This window comes from Ambystoma mexicanum, chromosome 1p (assembly GCF_040938575.1).
Source record: "Ambystoma mexicanum isolate Mex_15411 chromosome 1p, UKY_AmexF1_1, whole genome shotgun sequence".
In the NCBI taxonomy this organism is placed as follows: Eukaryota; Metazoa; Chordata; class Amphibia; order Caudata; family Ambystomatidae; genus Ambystoma; species Ambystoma mexicanum.
Window position 1 is genome coordinate 208,281,526 of NC_090921.1, and position 14,479 is coordinate 208,296,004.

Sequence of the window (14,479 nt, forward strand, 5' to 3'; positions counted from 1 at the left end):
ATGATTCATGACATATGTGAAAGTTCGCTGAGTGCTAGTGGATGCCAGTGGATGCAGAGACTTAATATTTGTAACATCAGATCCTATGTAAACAGCTCCGGAGTTGTTATTTTCACCCGAGTTATGAAGATAACAATCAGTCTTGGCTTTCAAGACATTATTATGCTGAGGCTGGGAGACACTACAACCATACATGGCAACACCATTGTACCATTTAGTCTTATGGAACCCAACATAAGCTGTTGGAGCCAGTTCTGGATTTACACTCAGGTTCCAGAAGGGCTAGTTGAACCCCACTAGAATTACCCACCAGAAAAGATTACCGATGACCAGAGGGGGCAACACAACCATCTGCATGAGGAGAGTCCTCAGTGCATGTTTAGATCACCCTAGTATATACAGAGGTTTTTCCCGGAATAATGCCATTACTGGGCCCCATACCTGTGATGCCAAAAATGCAGACTTTTTTTTACCCTTTTACATCACATGTATATGTTGGAGGTGGGTATGGTATTTAATACAAGTATGGATGATTACGGGGGCTCTCCCCCCGTATATATATATATGTTGGTAAAAGGCATTTTCGGGGTCGCAGTAAAGACATAGATTTGTTTTTCTGCAATGAGGCCTTTTATATGGGCCTCAACTTGGAAAAGTAGGTTCATAAGTCGCCAAACTAGTCGATAATACATACGACAGACTCCACAGGTGCATTTTAGGAGCTTTAGTGTCAATACCATTCATCTTATGAGTGGATTCTAAAACTAGGCCTGCAAAGGGTTTGTCTATAAGATTGGATCCATGACCTATATAATATGTGCCCTATTAAATAGGGCAGGGTTCTGCAACCTTTGGCTCTCCTGATGTGTTGGTCTACACATCCCATCATTCCTAACCAGCATAGTGAATAGCCAGGAATCATGGGAATTGTAGTCCAAACATCTGGAGAGCCAAAGATTGCAGATCCCTGGGATTGGGTAACCCCATTAATGAGAATATTGGCTAATCGCGAAGGCATGCAATTGTAACCTTGCACCAAAACACACGTGACATTTTGTTGATCATTTTACAACAGACTGCTACTTCTGCTTCAGCTGTAAATGTGTTTATATGAATAATTTAGAGGTTTAGGTGACTACTGCTGGTACGGTACCTCTGTTCCCTGCATATTCCAGTGGATGGCACTTTTGTTGATATAAAGCTGCTGCCCTTTGCTCAATCTGGAGTCGAAGTGGCCAACTTTGACATGTTGAAGGGTGCCGTCCTCCTTAATCTGCCAGTTGATGATATCGTACGTGGCAGGGGGGTCGCCATTTTGGTCAAAGTAAATCTCCTCCCCAGCCTTGCTCCAGAACCGTACCTTCTTCATGTAGTGCAGGAGCTGATGGTGAAAATTTGAAAACCTATCTTTAAAATGTCTTTATTTTTGGAAACTTTACTGTTTGTTTAATGTCAATCATATTTATAATAATATGAGAACATGACAATGAGGCATTAAGATCCATTACCTATGGAAAGCTTTTATTGGAGTAAAATGGTACAATTTAGGCTTGATTCCTTTTCAGAAATGGCAGGGTACTGGGCAGGATACTGCACAGGATATCTGGCACAGTACCTGGCTTGTCATGAGAATATTCATTATTATTATGAGTGTCAAGTGTGAGATTTACCCTCAATAGTATAAAGCAATTAGGCAAATTGACATTCAAATCTATATTTTCTTTCCATATTTAAGCAGTGAAACGACCCAACGGGCAATATGTGGATGACAGCAAAAATGTACGTTCAGTTCCATCGATGCTTTTTGTTTCCCCCAGCTCTCCAAGATTGTTGCGCCAGGACTGTACCATGGGCAACTGTGAAAAATATTGATTTATGTGGCAAGTACAGTGAGTTTTGTGAGGTTGGTGAAGGTGCATTTGAGTACAGGGGTTCAGTTTTCCAGAAAATTTGTGGGTCAGTAAAATTGACACGTTTTGCTATGGTGTTGTTTGCATCATTTAGTGGAGGAAGTGTGGTCTAGAGGAAAGCTATTATTGCCCGTGTGGTTTAATGGAGGAGGTACGGTCTAGAGTTGATGATGTGGTTTGCTGGGGCATTTGTGAACTAGTGCACATAGTCCTATCTATTAAAGGTGTTGAGTAATATTGGTATGATGCACTATAGTGAAGCAGATATGGCACAGTGACAGAGTGTGGATTTGGGGTAGCAGTATATCCTAGTTGCAATAGTGTAGTCGGTTGGAAAAAGTGTACTGTTGTGGAGAATTTGTGTTATTGTGGTTTAACACAGGTACTGAGGTCTAGAGTGGTTGTTGTACTTTAGTGGAGATGGGATGGTCTTGCATGTGTGATCTGATCAGGTAGAGAAGACATTGGTTAACCACATAGTCCTAAACAGGAGTCTTGACTTCACTGTTTCAGTCAACTGTGGTTGTTGGACAAGCCATTTTGGTCCTTGTGTGCCCTTCATTATACTATTTGGCAATGGTGGATTACAGGCACTGTTACTTCTTCTTTCAAAGTTTATTCAGATTCCTCCATTAGAAATAAATACATTAAAACAACACACATTACACAATTACAAAACTTGACAGTCATAAAATATAAAAAGGCAAAACATGGCCCTATCTGAAGAAACTAACACATTCCATAGTTCAACATTTAAAACATAACTTTATTATCCCACACTATTTGTTTTAAGTAGCCTTACCTTTAAGGCCAGATGCAGATACTTGATCAGATCAAAAAAGAAACTGTGGGACAGTACAGTTAAAAATTAAAACCATCACTTCTTTACAGGTTCTTGCATTAGGCAATAAAAAGTGAGGTGTTAACCTTCTCTCTCTCTCTAGCATTGGCACTTTACAGAAGTCTTTATCAGATTGTTCTCTGGTCATAATTAAAAGTCTTCCCCCCTCCGGTGAGTCGAGGCCATGCATGGGGGGTTCTACGTTATTTAATCGTGGGACTTTTCATCGCAGGGTTTTTTAACCGCAAATATTTTTTCAGGAAAAAACCTATTTAATTTTTTTTTTGGGGTGGGTTTCCCCCCAAACCCCCAGTTCACTTTATTTATTTTTTATTCCCTTACACACATTTTTTTTAATTTTTTAACCCCCCCAAAAAAAACAAGTTTTTTTTAAAAAATAAATTCACGGTAAAAAACCCTGCGATGAAAAGTCCCGCGATCAAAGGACGGTATACCTTTTTTTTTACATCCACAACCAACGATCTGTCTCTAGGCCAAGTTTTGATTTCAAATTTAGCCCGATCTGGCCTTCTATCACTGAAAGTTCTAGCTGTAAATCTGGATTTTTTGAATCGCCTATTTTCAATTTACTAAAATAAACCAGCAGTGTTGCTTGTGCCAAACACTCAAAACTCTGAATCACCAGTTCTATTCTTAGAGCACTACTCCGACAACCTAAGGGCAGCCCTTAAATTTGGCACAAAAATGTAACTGGGCAGCATCCAGAGGTGTGCCTTTTTGCTGTAACCCCACATATTGCTACAGTACAGCATTTGGGATACCACCTTGCATTTAAAAACCTCTAAACACCTTTCAAGCCTTCTGGCACCATATTTAAAATAAAACCTTTGTAGGCCATGGCAGCTAATTTTGGCCATGTCTGTCTGATATTTAATGTGTACCTTCCAGGGGCAGTCCTTTGAAAATGTTAATCCCAAATGGATGTATATTTCTATTATGGTCCCGTTTAATTCCCACATTACTGGATTCTTTTTTTCTCCAAAGGTCATGATCTTGGAATTGTCTTTGTTTAGCTTTAGTTTATTTACTTCCAGAAACTTCTCACCATAGTTAATACCATGCTTCAGGCCTGTTGGAGTAAGCGCCAGGATAACAGTGTCATTAGCATAATGTAGGGCACTGTATTCCTTATTACCCAGCCTCAGCGGACACAACCTATTATTGTGTTTTATAGGGGTCAAAATGGGTTAGGGAGGTTTCATTGCAGAAGATTTAGTCAAATTCAAATCCATCAAATTGTTTTGGATGAATTTAGCTGCAAATATAAGTGGGGGTGGATAGGGTAATAATTAAGGTAGGGGTTAACACGGGCTCTGGGGGGTAGTAACCCCCTTGCATATACTTGTAGACAAATAGCTTAAAAGACAAAAACAAATGCAATGGATTTAGATTTGACCACATCTCATCGATGAAATCACATAGTACTGTTAATATCTGACATAAAAGTGTAAAAAAGAGTGGTGCAAGTGGGCACCCCTATTTTACCCCCCTGTTTGTCTTAAAAAAATCTGTATTGTCCACTACTCCGCCAATCCCAACTACTGGTTTGAACATAGCATAATTGGACCAGTAAATTCGGCGGGATCCCAATTGTTATTGGTTTTCCCCATAGCATACCTCTGTCAATTTCATCAAACCACTTTTTGAAGTCTAGAAAGGCAGCATACACAACTCTGCCTCAGAGTTTGCAATATTTATCCATAATTAATGACAGAATAAAACAGCGGTCTATTGTTGAAAAACCGCTCCTGAAGCCTGCTTGCAGATGCCCAAATATTTGTTCCACTTGTGATGTTGGAAGCTTCTTGCCTTCAAGACGGGAATTTTTACAAATAGTGCAAATGTTCTTCATGTTACTTCAAAACAGCGTCTATGCTTTGCAAAATAAAAGATAGGTGAGAATACATAGTGCTTTGATCAAGACCATCAAGTGTGTGCTTTGGATGGGTGTGGGCATTAACTCATCAATTAAAAACACATATATTCTCCCATACATACATGTTTCTGAAATTGGAGGTCCATCAGCCATCTGTGCTTTCATGAAAACACATTTTGATACAAGTTACAGAGCATGAATATTTTTTCTGGCCATTAGAAAGGTCAGTACTAAACATCAGTGATTGGCCCACGTCTATATCCCAACAACACTGCATCAAACATCACTTCTCACCTGCCATGATTGAAAGGTCTTCACATCTGCACATGTTCTGTTTCTGAAGGGTCCATCTCCTGCCACACAGGCAGCCATGTCTCGCAAGGCATACACAACAACATGCACTGCCTTGTAAACACTGTAGTTGATTCTTAAATCTGGGTCATGGAGATATGGGTTTGTAGACATGTCCAGGTCCTCTAAACCAGAACATATGGCTCGTGTGTCTTGCACATTGGTTAACATGGATTCATTCTTGTCTAGGCTTGGCCATTGGCATCCAAAAGCAAGCTCAAAGAGGGGCTTGGCAAATATGTTGTTTGGAGAGCGAGAAGGGTGGATTTTGATGAGGAACTCAGGAAAACCTGGCAGCAGGCCCTGATTCATAGCCAACCCCAGGGTGCCACTCAACATGTCCGCAAACGCTTTTGTGACAAGAGTCACTGACTGTGACCAACTGTCCACCGCAATCCACATCATTCCTTTTTCATTTATATTTGCAAGCCCACTCAAAACTGGAGTTATATAGGGCTCAGAGCCATAGACTATGACAACCTTGGCAGTGGATATTTTCACAGTGTCAATAATCTCATTGATCCTCTTATCTGAAAAAACAACTGGGATGACCTTATGGTACGCAATGCAAATCCCACATTGTATCAGTTCTTTTGTCATGAAATGAGAACCTATTTCCCCATAATCGTTATCTGTAGAAAGCAGACCTACCCATGTCCAGCCAAAGTGCACGGCCAGCTGGGCGATCACTGTCACCTGAAATTCATCCGAGGGTACTGTCCTTAAAAAAGATGGAAACTGGAGCTTGTCCTTGAGTAGTGGGCTGGTTGCAAAGTAGCTGACCTGATTATTAACAAAAATACATGTTAAGTATGCCTTCTACTAGCCATGACCGTTTCAGATAAGCAGCCGAGCCACCTATGTGATACAATTCTCTATTGTACATCATTCATTATTTGAAGAAAGGGAGACAAGAAATTAGCAGAAAATAAACATTGGCCACATAGCGAATATCATCTCTCGAATATATGCTCAGAGAGTGAAGCAATGAATTCTGGGAAGCAGTGTGGCGAGGAGACATTAAAATACCAGCCATGTTTTGCAGCATTTTTAAACGACCATTTTTAAACAAGAACAACAAAAGAAATGTGTTGGTTGATATAATGTATACATCAAATTTCAATGTGAATTTGACAAGTCAAGCCATGGATTGAATATTAATGGCAATATTTGTATCTATTTATTTAATAGTGTTAGTAGATTCCACACTGTAAAAGAGACTTGAAAGCATGACAGTTTCAGGAAGAGAGCAATATAAAAGGCAGCATAACAATAAAACTGAACCAATTGAATGGCAGGTAAGGTGAAATGGATATGTTTGTATTGCTTTATGAAAGTTCAAGAGAAAAGACACAAGCCAAATAGAAGGAGGAAAATAAAATAACAAAACTCTGAATAAAAATCAAAGATAGGAAGCTATGTGAAAGAATGAGGGAATGATTAATGGGATTTTCCTCATTTTTTACAGCGAAATAACAATTCAAAGAATCATCTGGGTAAGAAGAGAGTTAGATATTAGTTAACACTTTCGACACATTGAGTCTTCTGTGGCAAGAAGATATAATACAAATGATAAAATCACATACAATATGAAATGATTCATTTTAATAAAAACAATTCCCTCTGTATTGGATAGGTGCATTTAGACGCTTTTGGGTGTTCAGAGCCAAGGAGGCGTGATTGGGACCATAGGGGAGTGCTGGTCACATTCCACCTATATCCATGCTCGTAGCCCCAGAGGACTTGCCTAGTCCTGATGGCTACTAGCCTTTTCAACTCTCTGGCACCAGGCTCCGAAGATGAAGCTTGACGTAGCTTTAGTACCGTTAGTATCCTGGTCCCCTAGAAGGAAAGTCAAGGGTTATCTAAAAGTCCTTCATTTCCTCAGCAGAGGAGAAATGTGTTGGGCCCTGAAAGAGTCATAAGCAGGGCATGCCAGAAGAAAGTAGGGCAATTCATCTCTCGGTCATACGCATTATACACTTTGAGTTCGACTCGTCCTTCCGTTTGTTGATGAAAGCAGCTGGAGGTAAAATGTTTGAACGTGCAAGAGCAAAAAGGAATCTCATCTGTGGGTTTGCTAGGGTCGACAGGTATGGTTGAGGAGCTCCCCATGCCACAAATTTATCTTCCCAAGGTATATATGCCACTACAGACAATTCATTGTCGCTCAGTATTCCATGTCTTGAGCACCCTGAAGATTGTGCAGTACAGACCTATAACTGTCAGTTGCATGAGAGTCTTGCTCTAATATATATCTGAAGCCAGTACAGTAAGGTCTTTCGACAGATTCTTCCAGTATGGTGAGATGGAAGATTGTGAAAAATGATTGTGCCATGCCAGATTCACCAATTTTCTTGCCTCTGAGGTTGCCCTCTTAACAGCATATCTGGCCAGACTATTCATCGCCCTTCTCTCTTGCTTCTGGACGTCAACATCTGTGTGGCAGGCAGCCAATGAGAATTGTTTAGGAAAATACAGCAGATGTTTCTAAAAATGCTGTTCACACGTGCCTATTTGAGTGGTTTATTTGTTGAGTCTTCTTAGTAGAGCTTTGCATGCCTCCAAGCTTTGCATAATAAACCTTTTAAATTTCTGCTGCGTAATTATCCCTGTATTTACGGACCAGCTTAATAATGGCTATACCTGTGGTGGAGGCTTTTCTGGAGGCCAACTCTATGTGGGCTTTCCAGCAGAGATTTGAAGTAAATAACACATCTAAATTGGAAACTGCCCACTATGTCTCTTGATTCCCCATCTAATAGAAAGCTGGGTTTTGGCCTACCACTGTTTGTTCTACTAAAAATCATTACTTTTGACTTGACTTTGTTCAAAACTAAATGAATTCTGGAACAATAAGAAGATGCTGCCTGTAGCTTGACTCTAAGAGAATTGGGAGTACTAGCAAGGAAGACAGAGTCATCAGCATATAAAAGCATGGGCACGGGCATTCCTTCAATATTAGGGATGTCTCTTGCAGTAGTAACATCATGTTTTGACATATATAGACAAAAGTGAACTTGTGCAAGTAGACATCCTTGTTTTACACCTCTTGTAGATTGGATTTTTTGTCTCAGTTGTCCCTCTGATCCAAATCTTGCCTAAACAGTGGTGTTGTTGTATTGTGCCGTAATAATGTTGTGCAGGCTATTTTCTATCCCCATAGATGCAAGTTTCACCCACAGCCTCTCTCTGACCACGAGATCAAAGGTGGAGGAGAAATTTAAAAAGGCAGAAAAAAACTGGCATTTTCTTGGCCATGGCATATCTGTGTTGTAAGTGCCAATAAAAGGCCTGGTCCACAGTAGAATCCATGATCTGAAGCCATCTTGGACTCCATCTAAAACTTAATTCTTATCTACCTATCCACCTGTTCAGTTCCGGAAGGATTATATGAATGAAGGTTTTGCCTTCAATATCGATCAAACTGATAGGGCTGTAGGACTTGACTTTGTTTATAGGGACCTTCTTAGACAGGGGAACAACATTTGAAATGAACCAAGATGATGGGTATCTCCCATTGTTGGTGAAATAAGGGAAATCGATACTGAATATTTGAGCCCACCAGTCCAATAGGGCTTTAAATACCACGGCAGGGAGTGTGTTGGGGCCTGGCATTTTCCCAGATGTCATATGATCAATGGATTTTTGAATTGTTGCTTCAGCAAAAAGTGATCTTTCTGATGGACCTTTCAGTTCAGCTCGTGGCTTTCCCAACCCAAAAGATGAGGGAGTAAGCCCCTTTCTTGAGGCACCCGCAAACTCTAAGGGTGATTGGTCTGATTCATTAGTGTGAGAGTGTGGGGTCCCTGCTTTCAGACCCCCAAAAGTCTCTGAGAAGTGCTCAACCCAATCTGATGCAGCAATGTTTGATTCAATACATGAGTGGTGTTTCCAAGGCCCTGTGAAACCCCCCTCCAAAAGGATTTTGTGTCCCTCTTGTTGGCTACTTTCACCAATTTCTGCAAGCTAGGTTCCAAAATGTGTTTTTTTTTGGCAATCAGGGTTTTATATGCTTTCCTAATTAGGCAGACCTCATCCCTCCCACCGTCAATGTGTGATCGTAGACTGCAATAAGCTTCTCAGTTCTGTAAATAACTTATCAAACCAACCCAGAATTTCTGTACCACTGGAAGTCTTGTTGTTTTTTCCTCTCTTTTCTTTGGTACGTAGGAGAGCAGGGAGGTGGTAAGCTGGTCATATAATTCTAGAGGATTTGTCTCAGATTGATCCGTGTTCTGCCCCTGCCGCAATGCAATACAGGAGCTCAGACAGGCCCCATGATTCCTGACATCTCCTCCCGCCATTCTGGGAGAGCTTCTTCCAATCTGGGGCCCTATCAGACTCTTACATTGTTTGTTACATCCACCTCTCCTGCTACCTCCATTGGTTCCTCACTGTCAGTATGTCACATGAAGTATCTAGACTGGTAAAGGGCATTATGGTCACTTCACACACGTGGGCAGATTCCAGAATTGCTGTAGGATGCCTACAAATCAATCTGAAGAAGTGTGTTGTCAATTACCGAGACAATCGAGTTTTGTACTTGTCCATGTAGAAACTTCCCAGCAGCGTTCCATTGGCATGAGTTTTAGGCTGGCCATTACTCAGGATTGGGATTCCCTGGGCCACAAGTATTTCGTCTAGGGCTTCATCTTTCCCTCAACAAGAATCAATTTTAGCATTCATATCCCATCTAATAAGGTCCTATCAACTGACATTACAGATCTGGAAGCCAGTGTGGGTCCCGGAGCCTGTCTGCATGTACCGGTCTTACAGGATACCTGACGTCCCCCCCATGTGTCATATGTCTTGATGTCAATCCTCCTTCTGCACTTTTAGAAAAGTTTAAATAACCTCTCAGTGAACATGCTCCCAACGTCCAGTTTTCCTGCAAGATAATAGAAAACTGTTGATAAAAGCCTTAAAGGACCACCCAATTCTAGTGATAAGCCAGCCACATTCCACATTACTAGATTGATAGTGGTCCTTGGGGCTAGGCAAAACTCTTTATTGGTAGACTTAATTTTGGGGTAAATATTCCTTATTTCTAATCACCTTGGTACTGATGTGGCAGCAAGGGGTTCGGTAGGTTCTCTATGCCTATCATTCTTGTATACATGGCCTCGTAGAGTGGCTTGTAGCCCTGCAGTGGAACTACTTCACATTGGCCCTTTGTGTGTGGGGGATACTGGAGATCTTTGCATGTGCAGGGAGAAAGATGTTTGGAATAGATCTCGAGTTATTTTTTTTTCTGGTTGTAGAATGCTTGTAGTGGAACACTGTTATTGCTTTTGAACTTTGTCAATGTCTGTATGAGGCAGAATTCGCCAAATTTTGGAGAAGGAATTCACTAGAGGATCCCCTTTTCTTATGAAGACAAACAGATCAGAGTTTCCGCAGCCAATCCAAATTGCATTAGTTGGTCGATCATGTATAGTGGCATTTGTATTTGTATTTTTATTTTGTATTTGTATTTTGTTTATTTGGATAGTGCGCCTGGCCCAAAGACATCTGGGTGCATATCTTGAATTTACAATGACACGTTTACAGACAGAGTGCAGAATATATAAACAGTGTAGAATGTACAAAGCAAGAATTACAAAGCATGAAATAGAATAAATGAATGTGGAGTACATATACAGTCGGGGTTACAAAGAATGACATACAGGTAATATACAGTGATGCAGGCACAGTGCATGTCAGGCAAAGGCAACATAGCTCTTCAAACTCTTAGGTAGCACGATTGTCTTGAGCAGAAAGCCACAGTTTGAATTTGCTCTTGAAGGATTGAAAGGAGGGTTCTGCTCTCATAGGGTTGGGCAGGGTATTCCAAAATTTGGTAGCTAGGGCCGGGAAACTAACCCCATCCGCTTTCTGAAGCTTGAACCTGGGAAGGGAGAGGCAATGGGCTTTGGCAGCTCTCTGACGACGGGTAGAAGTGTGGGGTGTGAGTCGGTTGGCCAGACACTTGTGGGTGAGGGAAAGTGTTTTCAAGGAGAATCTCTGCGCTACCATGAGCCCATGTAGATTACGTCTATGTCAGAGATGTGCTGATTCCTAGGAATATTTAGGGCAGCCCTGATGGTATTGTTCTTTGTGACTTGAAGTTTATTTAGGTTACGTTGGCTAGCCCCTAGATAAAAGGCATTGCAATAGTCAATCTTAGATATAATAAGTGTTCTAGCAAGAATGATGCAATTAGCCGTAGTCAGGAAGGGTCTACAAGCAGTGATGAGTTTGCACGTATAGGCAGATGCTGAACTAACAGCATTGGTTTGTCTGGACAGTGATAGGGTAGAGTCAAGGTAAATGACTAAGGTTTTAGTGTCATTGCATACATTGATGGTGTTGCCGTCAATGGTGAACGACTTGAATGAAGGGTCTAATTTATTAAGACGTTGTTGGGATCCCCGGATAAGGAGTTCTGTCTTATCAACATTGAGGCAACGTTTGTGTTGTGCCATCCACGCCTTACTCTACCAGATTCATCATTCAAGGATTTAGTGTCTGCTGCGTGGTCACCTGTGATAGGGATGAGTATCTGGGTATCATCGGCGTAATTGGTGTAGGTGACGCCCAGATAATCAAGAATATCGAAAAGTGGTTTGGTGAACATGCTATAGAGTGTCAGTGACACACAAGATCCTTGCGGGACACCACAATGGATGGTTGAAGGTTCAGCTGATGCTGACGTCGAGAACACCTGCATAGATTTATTATCAAAGAAGGTTCTAATCCAGGCGGTGGCAGAGTCAGCGAAGTGGGCAGTTGATTTGAGATGCCGGCAGAGGATTTGGTGGTTAACCAAATCAAAGGCTGCTGAAAGATCTAGTAATAGTAGAAGGGCCAGTTTCCCGATATCTTTCAGTTCCTCAATTTGAGTATTTAAATCAATGAGGGCACTTTTGGTACGTTCCTCGGCTGGAAGCCAGATTGCCTGAGGCCAAGGAGTTTGTTAGATTCCAAGTAATGCTGGATCTGCAGATAAGCAGCTCGGTCCAGTATTTTGAGCATGAATGGTACCGTGGTGATGGGCCTGTAGTTGGTGGGTATGCTCGGATCGAGGGTAGGTTTTTTAAGAAGGGGGATGACCCATGCATCCTTTATATCATCCGAGGACGATGCCTTTTTTGAAAGACGCATTTATGAAGGCAGTGATAAAAGGGGCTAGTTCATGTGTGGCCTCCTTAATAATAGGGGCTGGGCAGGTATCACCTTGGTAGTTGGAAGGTTTGAGTTTGTTAATGATGCTTTCAACCTCAGTGATGGTAAGAGGAGAGAAGCTGAAAGGTTTAAAGGTATGAGTGGTGGGGGTGTTTGTGCTAGTAGGAAGCTTGAGCTGCTGGTATAACTGTAGGCAACTTTGTTTGCCGTTGATTTTGTATTGGAGAGTGGCGATTTTGTCCAGGAGGGATTTTTGTATATTCGAGCACCATGTGCTGTCTTTGCTGCAAGAGTCAGGGGGAGTTACAGGGGATTCAAGCTCTTTCTGAATCTTGAGCAGCTCCTTGGTGTTAGAATCTGTTTGCATAATACGCTTGTTATAGGTGGCTTTTTTTGCTTGGAAGATAGACTCTTTGTAGTTAAGTGATGCTATAATGAGGCTGTCCTTGTTGGCATCAGTAGGATGACTTTTCCAACAGGCTTCAGAGTTTTATTTTTATTTTCGTAGCACTCTCAAGTGTGGCGTAAACCAAGAGTTGAGGTGTGCACGTGGTTTCGGTTTCCTAAGTTTGATTGGGGCAATTCATGTTCAGCCTCCTTAGGTCCAATCTCATAATGATGCCCTCACTGATTGTGTGTCTCAGCCAGCTGTACACTTTGTTTTGCAGGCCAGGCCAACTTTCCATTTCAGTAGGGACCAGAACATCAGTTAATATCATGTTTCTTTTATTTTCTAAGAACTTACGGAGGGCAGGTTCATTATACACGTCTCAGGGCTTACAGATATTGGCATACATGTGTTTCTTCAACCGCTTGCAAAGTAGATATTGTTTGCCATTCGGTAGAACCATCTGAATCCATAAAGGAATTAGAAATGTTACTGTTTGATCCACCGCCATGGCTATGATCTGTGCTTTTATTCTGGCATCCATCAGGCCTGACAGTGTGGTGGGCATGGGGAGTGGTCTGAACTTTGAGGGGAACAGTCCTGGTGGAAGGGCCTGGTGACAGAGGACTATCACCTCCCAACTGGAGTGGGATAGGCCAACCTGGGGAAATTGCAGGTGTTGGAGCATTTTCAGCAGCCATACCTAAACTCCTAACTATTACGGTCTTGCTGAGAACATCCCTAAGGTCGCTTGGCTATTTTGGTTCCATGTCCGTGCTCTGTATGGAACAGATCTCAGGTTGTAGGGTGATCCACAGATCAATTGAAGATCTGAGCGCTAGTATGGTTTTATTTCGAATGTCAATTTGTAGACCAGCATGAGTGTGCCTCAGTGGTTACAGGTAGGCTCTGAGACAGTGACAGTTTGTCCAACTCACCTGCCTGTATGGCTTTTGTGGAGGTAAAATGTTCACTAGATGACCCTGCCAATTACTTTCTTCATAGCTTCATTTTAGATGGAAAGGCCAGCTCCACTGGACCACCATTCAAGGGTGCTGGTATAATTTGCCTCTCTTCTTTATTGGTTTTCCTGTCAAGTAATGGCACCTTCTGTGGCCCGTTCATCCATGACATCTTTGCTCTGCATAAAGGGGCCTTATTTTCAGTGGTAGAGGCATGCCTTGCTGTTTCAAGACCCTGTTGCATGGTGTCCTTGAAAGGGCAGATCAACTTCGAATTTCTGTGGCATGGAGGCTCACAGAGATGGTCCGGCTTTAACTTTGTTTATAAATATCGACTTGTTTCTCATCCTGGCCTCACTCTTAGCTATTGTTTTGTTGAAGGGGTCAACTCATAACAGAGTTGCCAAGTTAATAAGTGGAAGATCCGATGTGGCCTGCATTTGTGTCGCACAGTGGCTCCCCAACTCTTGTACCCTAACAAACTCTGGGCCATGTTCTACGCACACTAAAGTCTAGTCTTATTACTGGGCTGAGGATACGGATTAAGTTGAGGGGGGACAGCAGCTCATGATCTCTTCCATGGGCACTCACGATCCTGAAGCTAGAGCAATCCTTCCGATGGGAGAAGCCTGAGGAAAAGCCAGGGAAGTTCCGGAGATCTTTGTCTTTTTGTTTTTGATCCTTTGCTTGTCAGCACTCGCTCACTTTGCCATCCTTTCTCCACCGTGAACAACATTTGGCACTACTGCTATCTGTGTTGCAGGGATATCTCTAAAGGACATGATTGACGCAGGTAGCCTATCAGAGTTTTGGGCCGCCACTTCTGCTCTATTTGTACCAGTTGGTGATAATGTCAGTGCTGGGGCAGAGGGTGGTAAGGGTTGTGAAATGTTTGGTCCCAGAGGGCTATTTGCAGTTATTATGGGAGTTATGAGCTATCTTAGGGCACTGTGGGACTTATAT

General features: G+C 42.0%; 1 protein-coding gene across 1 annotated transcript in view; it reads right to left on the reverse strand.

Annotated features, from left to right (window-relative positions):
- LOC138471220 (vomeronasal type-2 receptor 1-like) overlaps positions 1-14,479 on the reverse strand; it is a 221,752-nt gene that overhangs the window by 191,598 nt on the left and 15,675 nt on the right. The window contains exons 3-4 of the mRNA XM_069609040.1: positions 4,943-5,782; positions 1,154-1,381 (exon numbers count right to left, since the gene is read on the reverse strand). Coding sequence (XP_069465141.1) covers positions 1,154-1,381; positions 4,943-5,782 — 1,068 coding nt within the window. The remainder of the gene's footprint in view (positions 1-1,153; positions 1,382-4,942; positions 5,783-14,479) is intronic.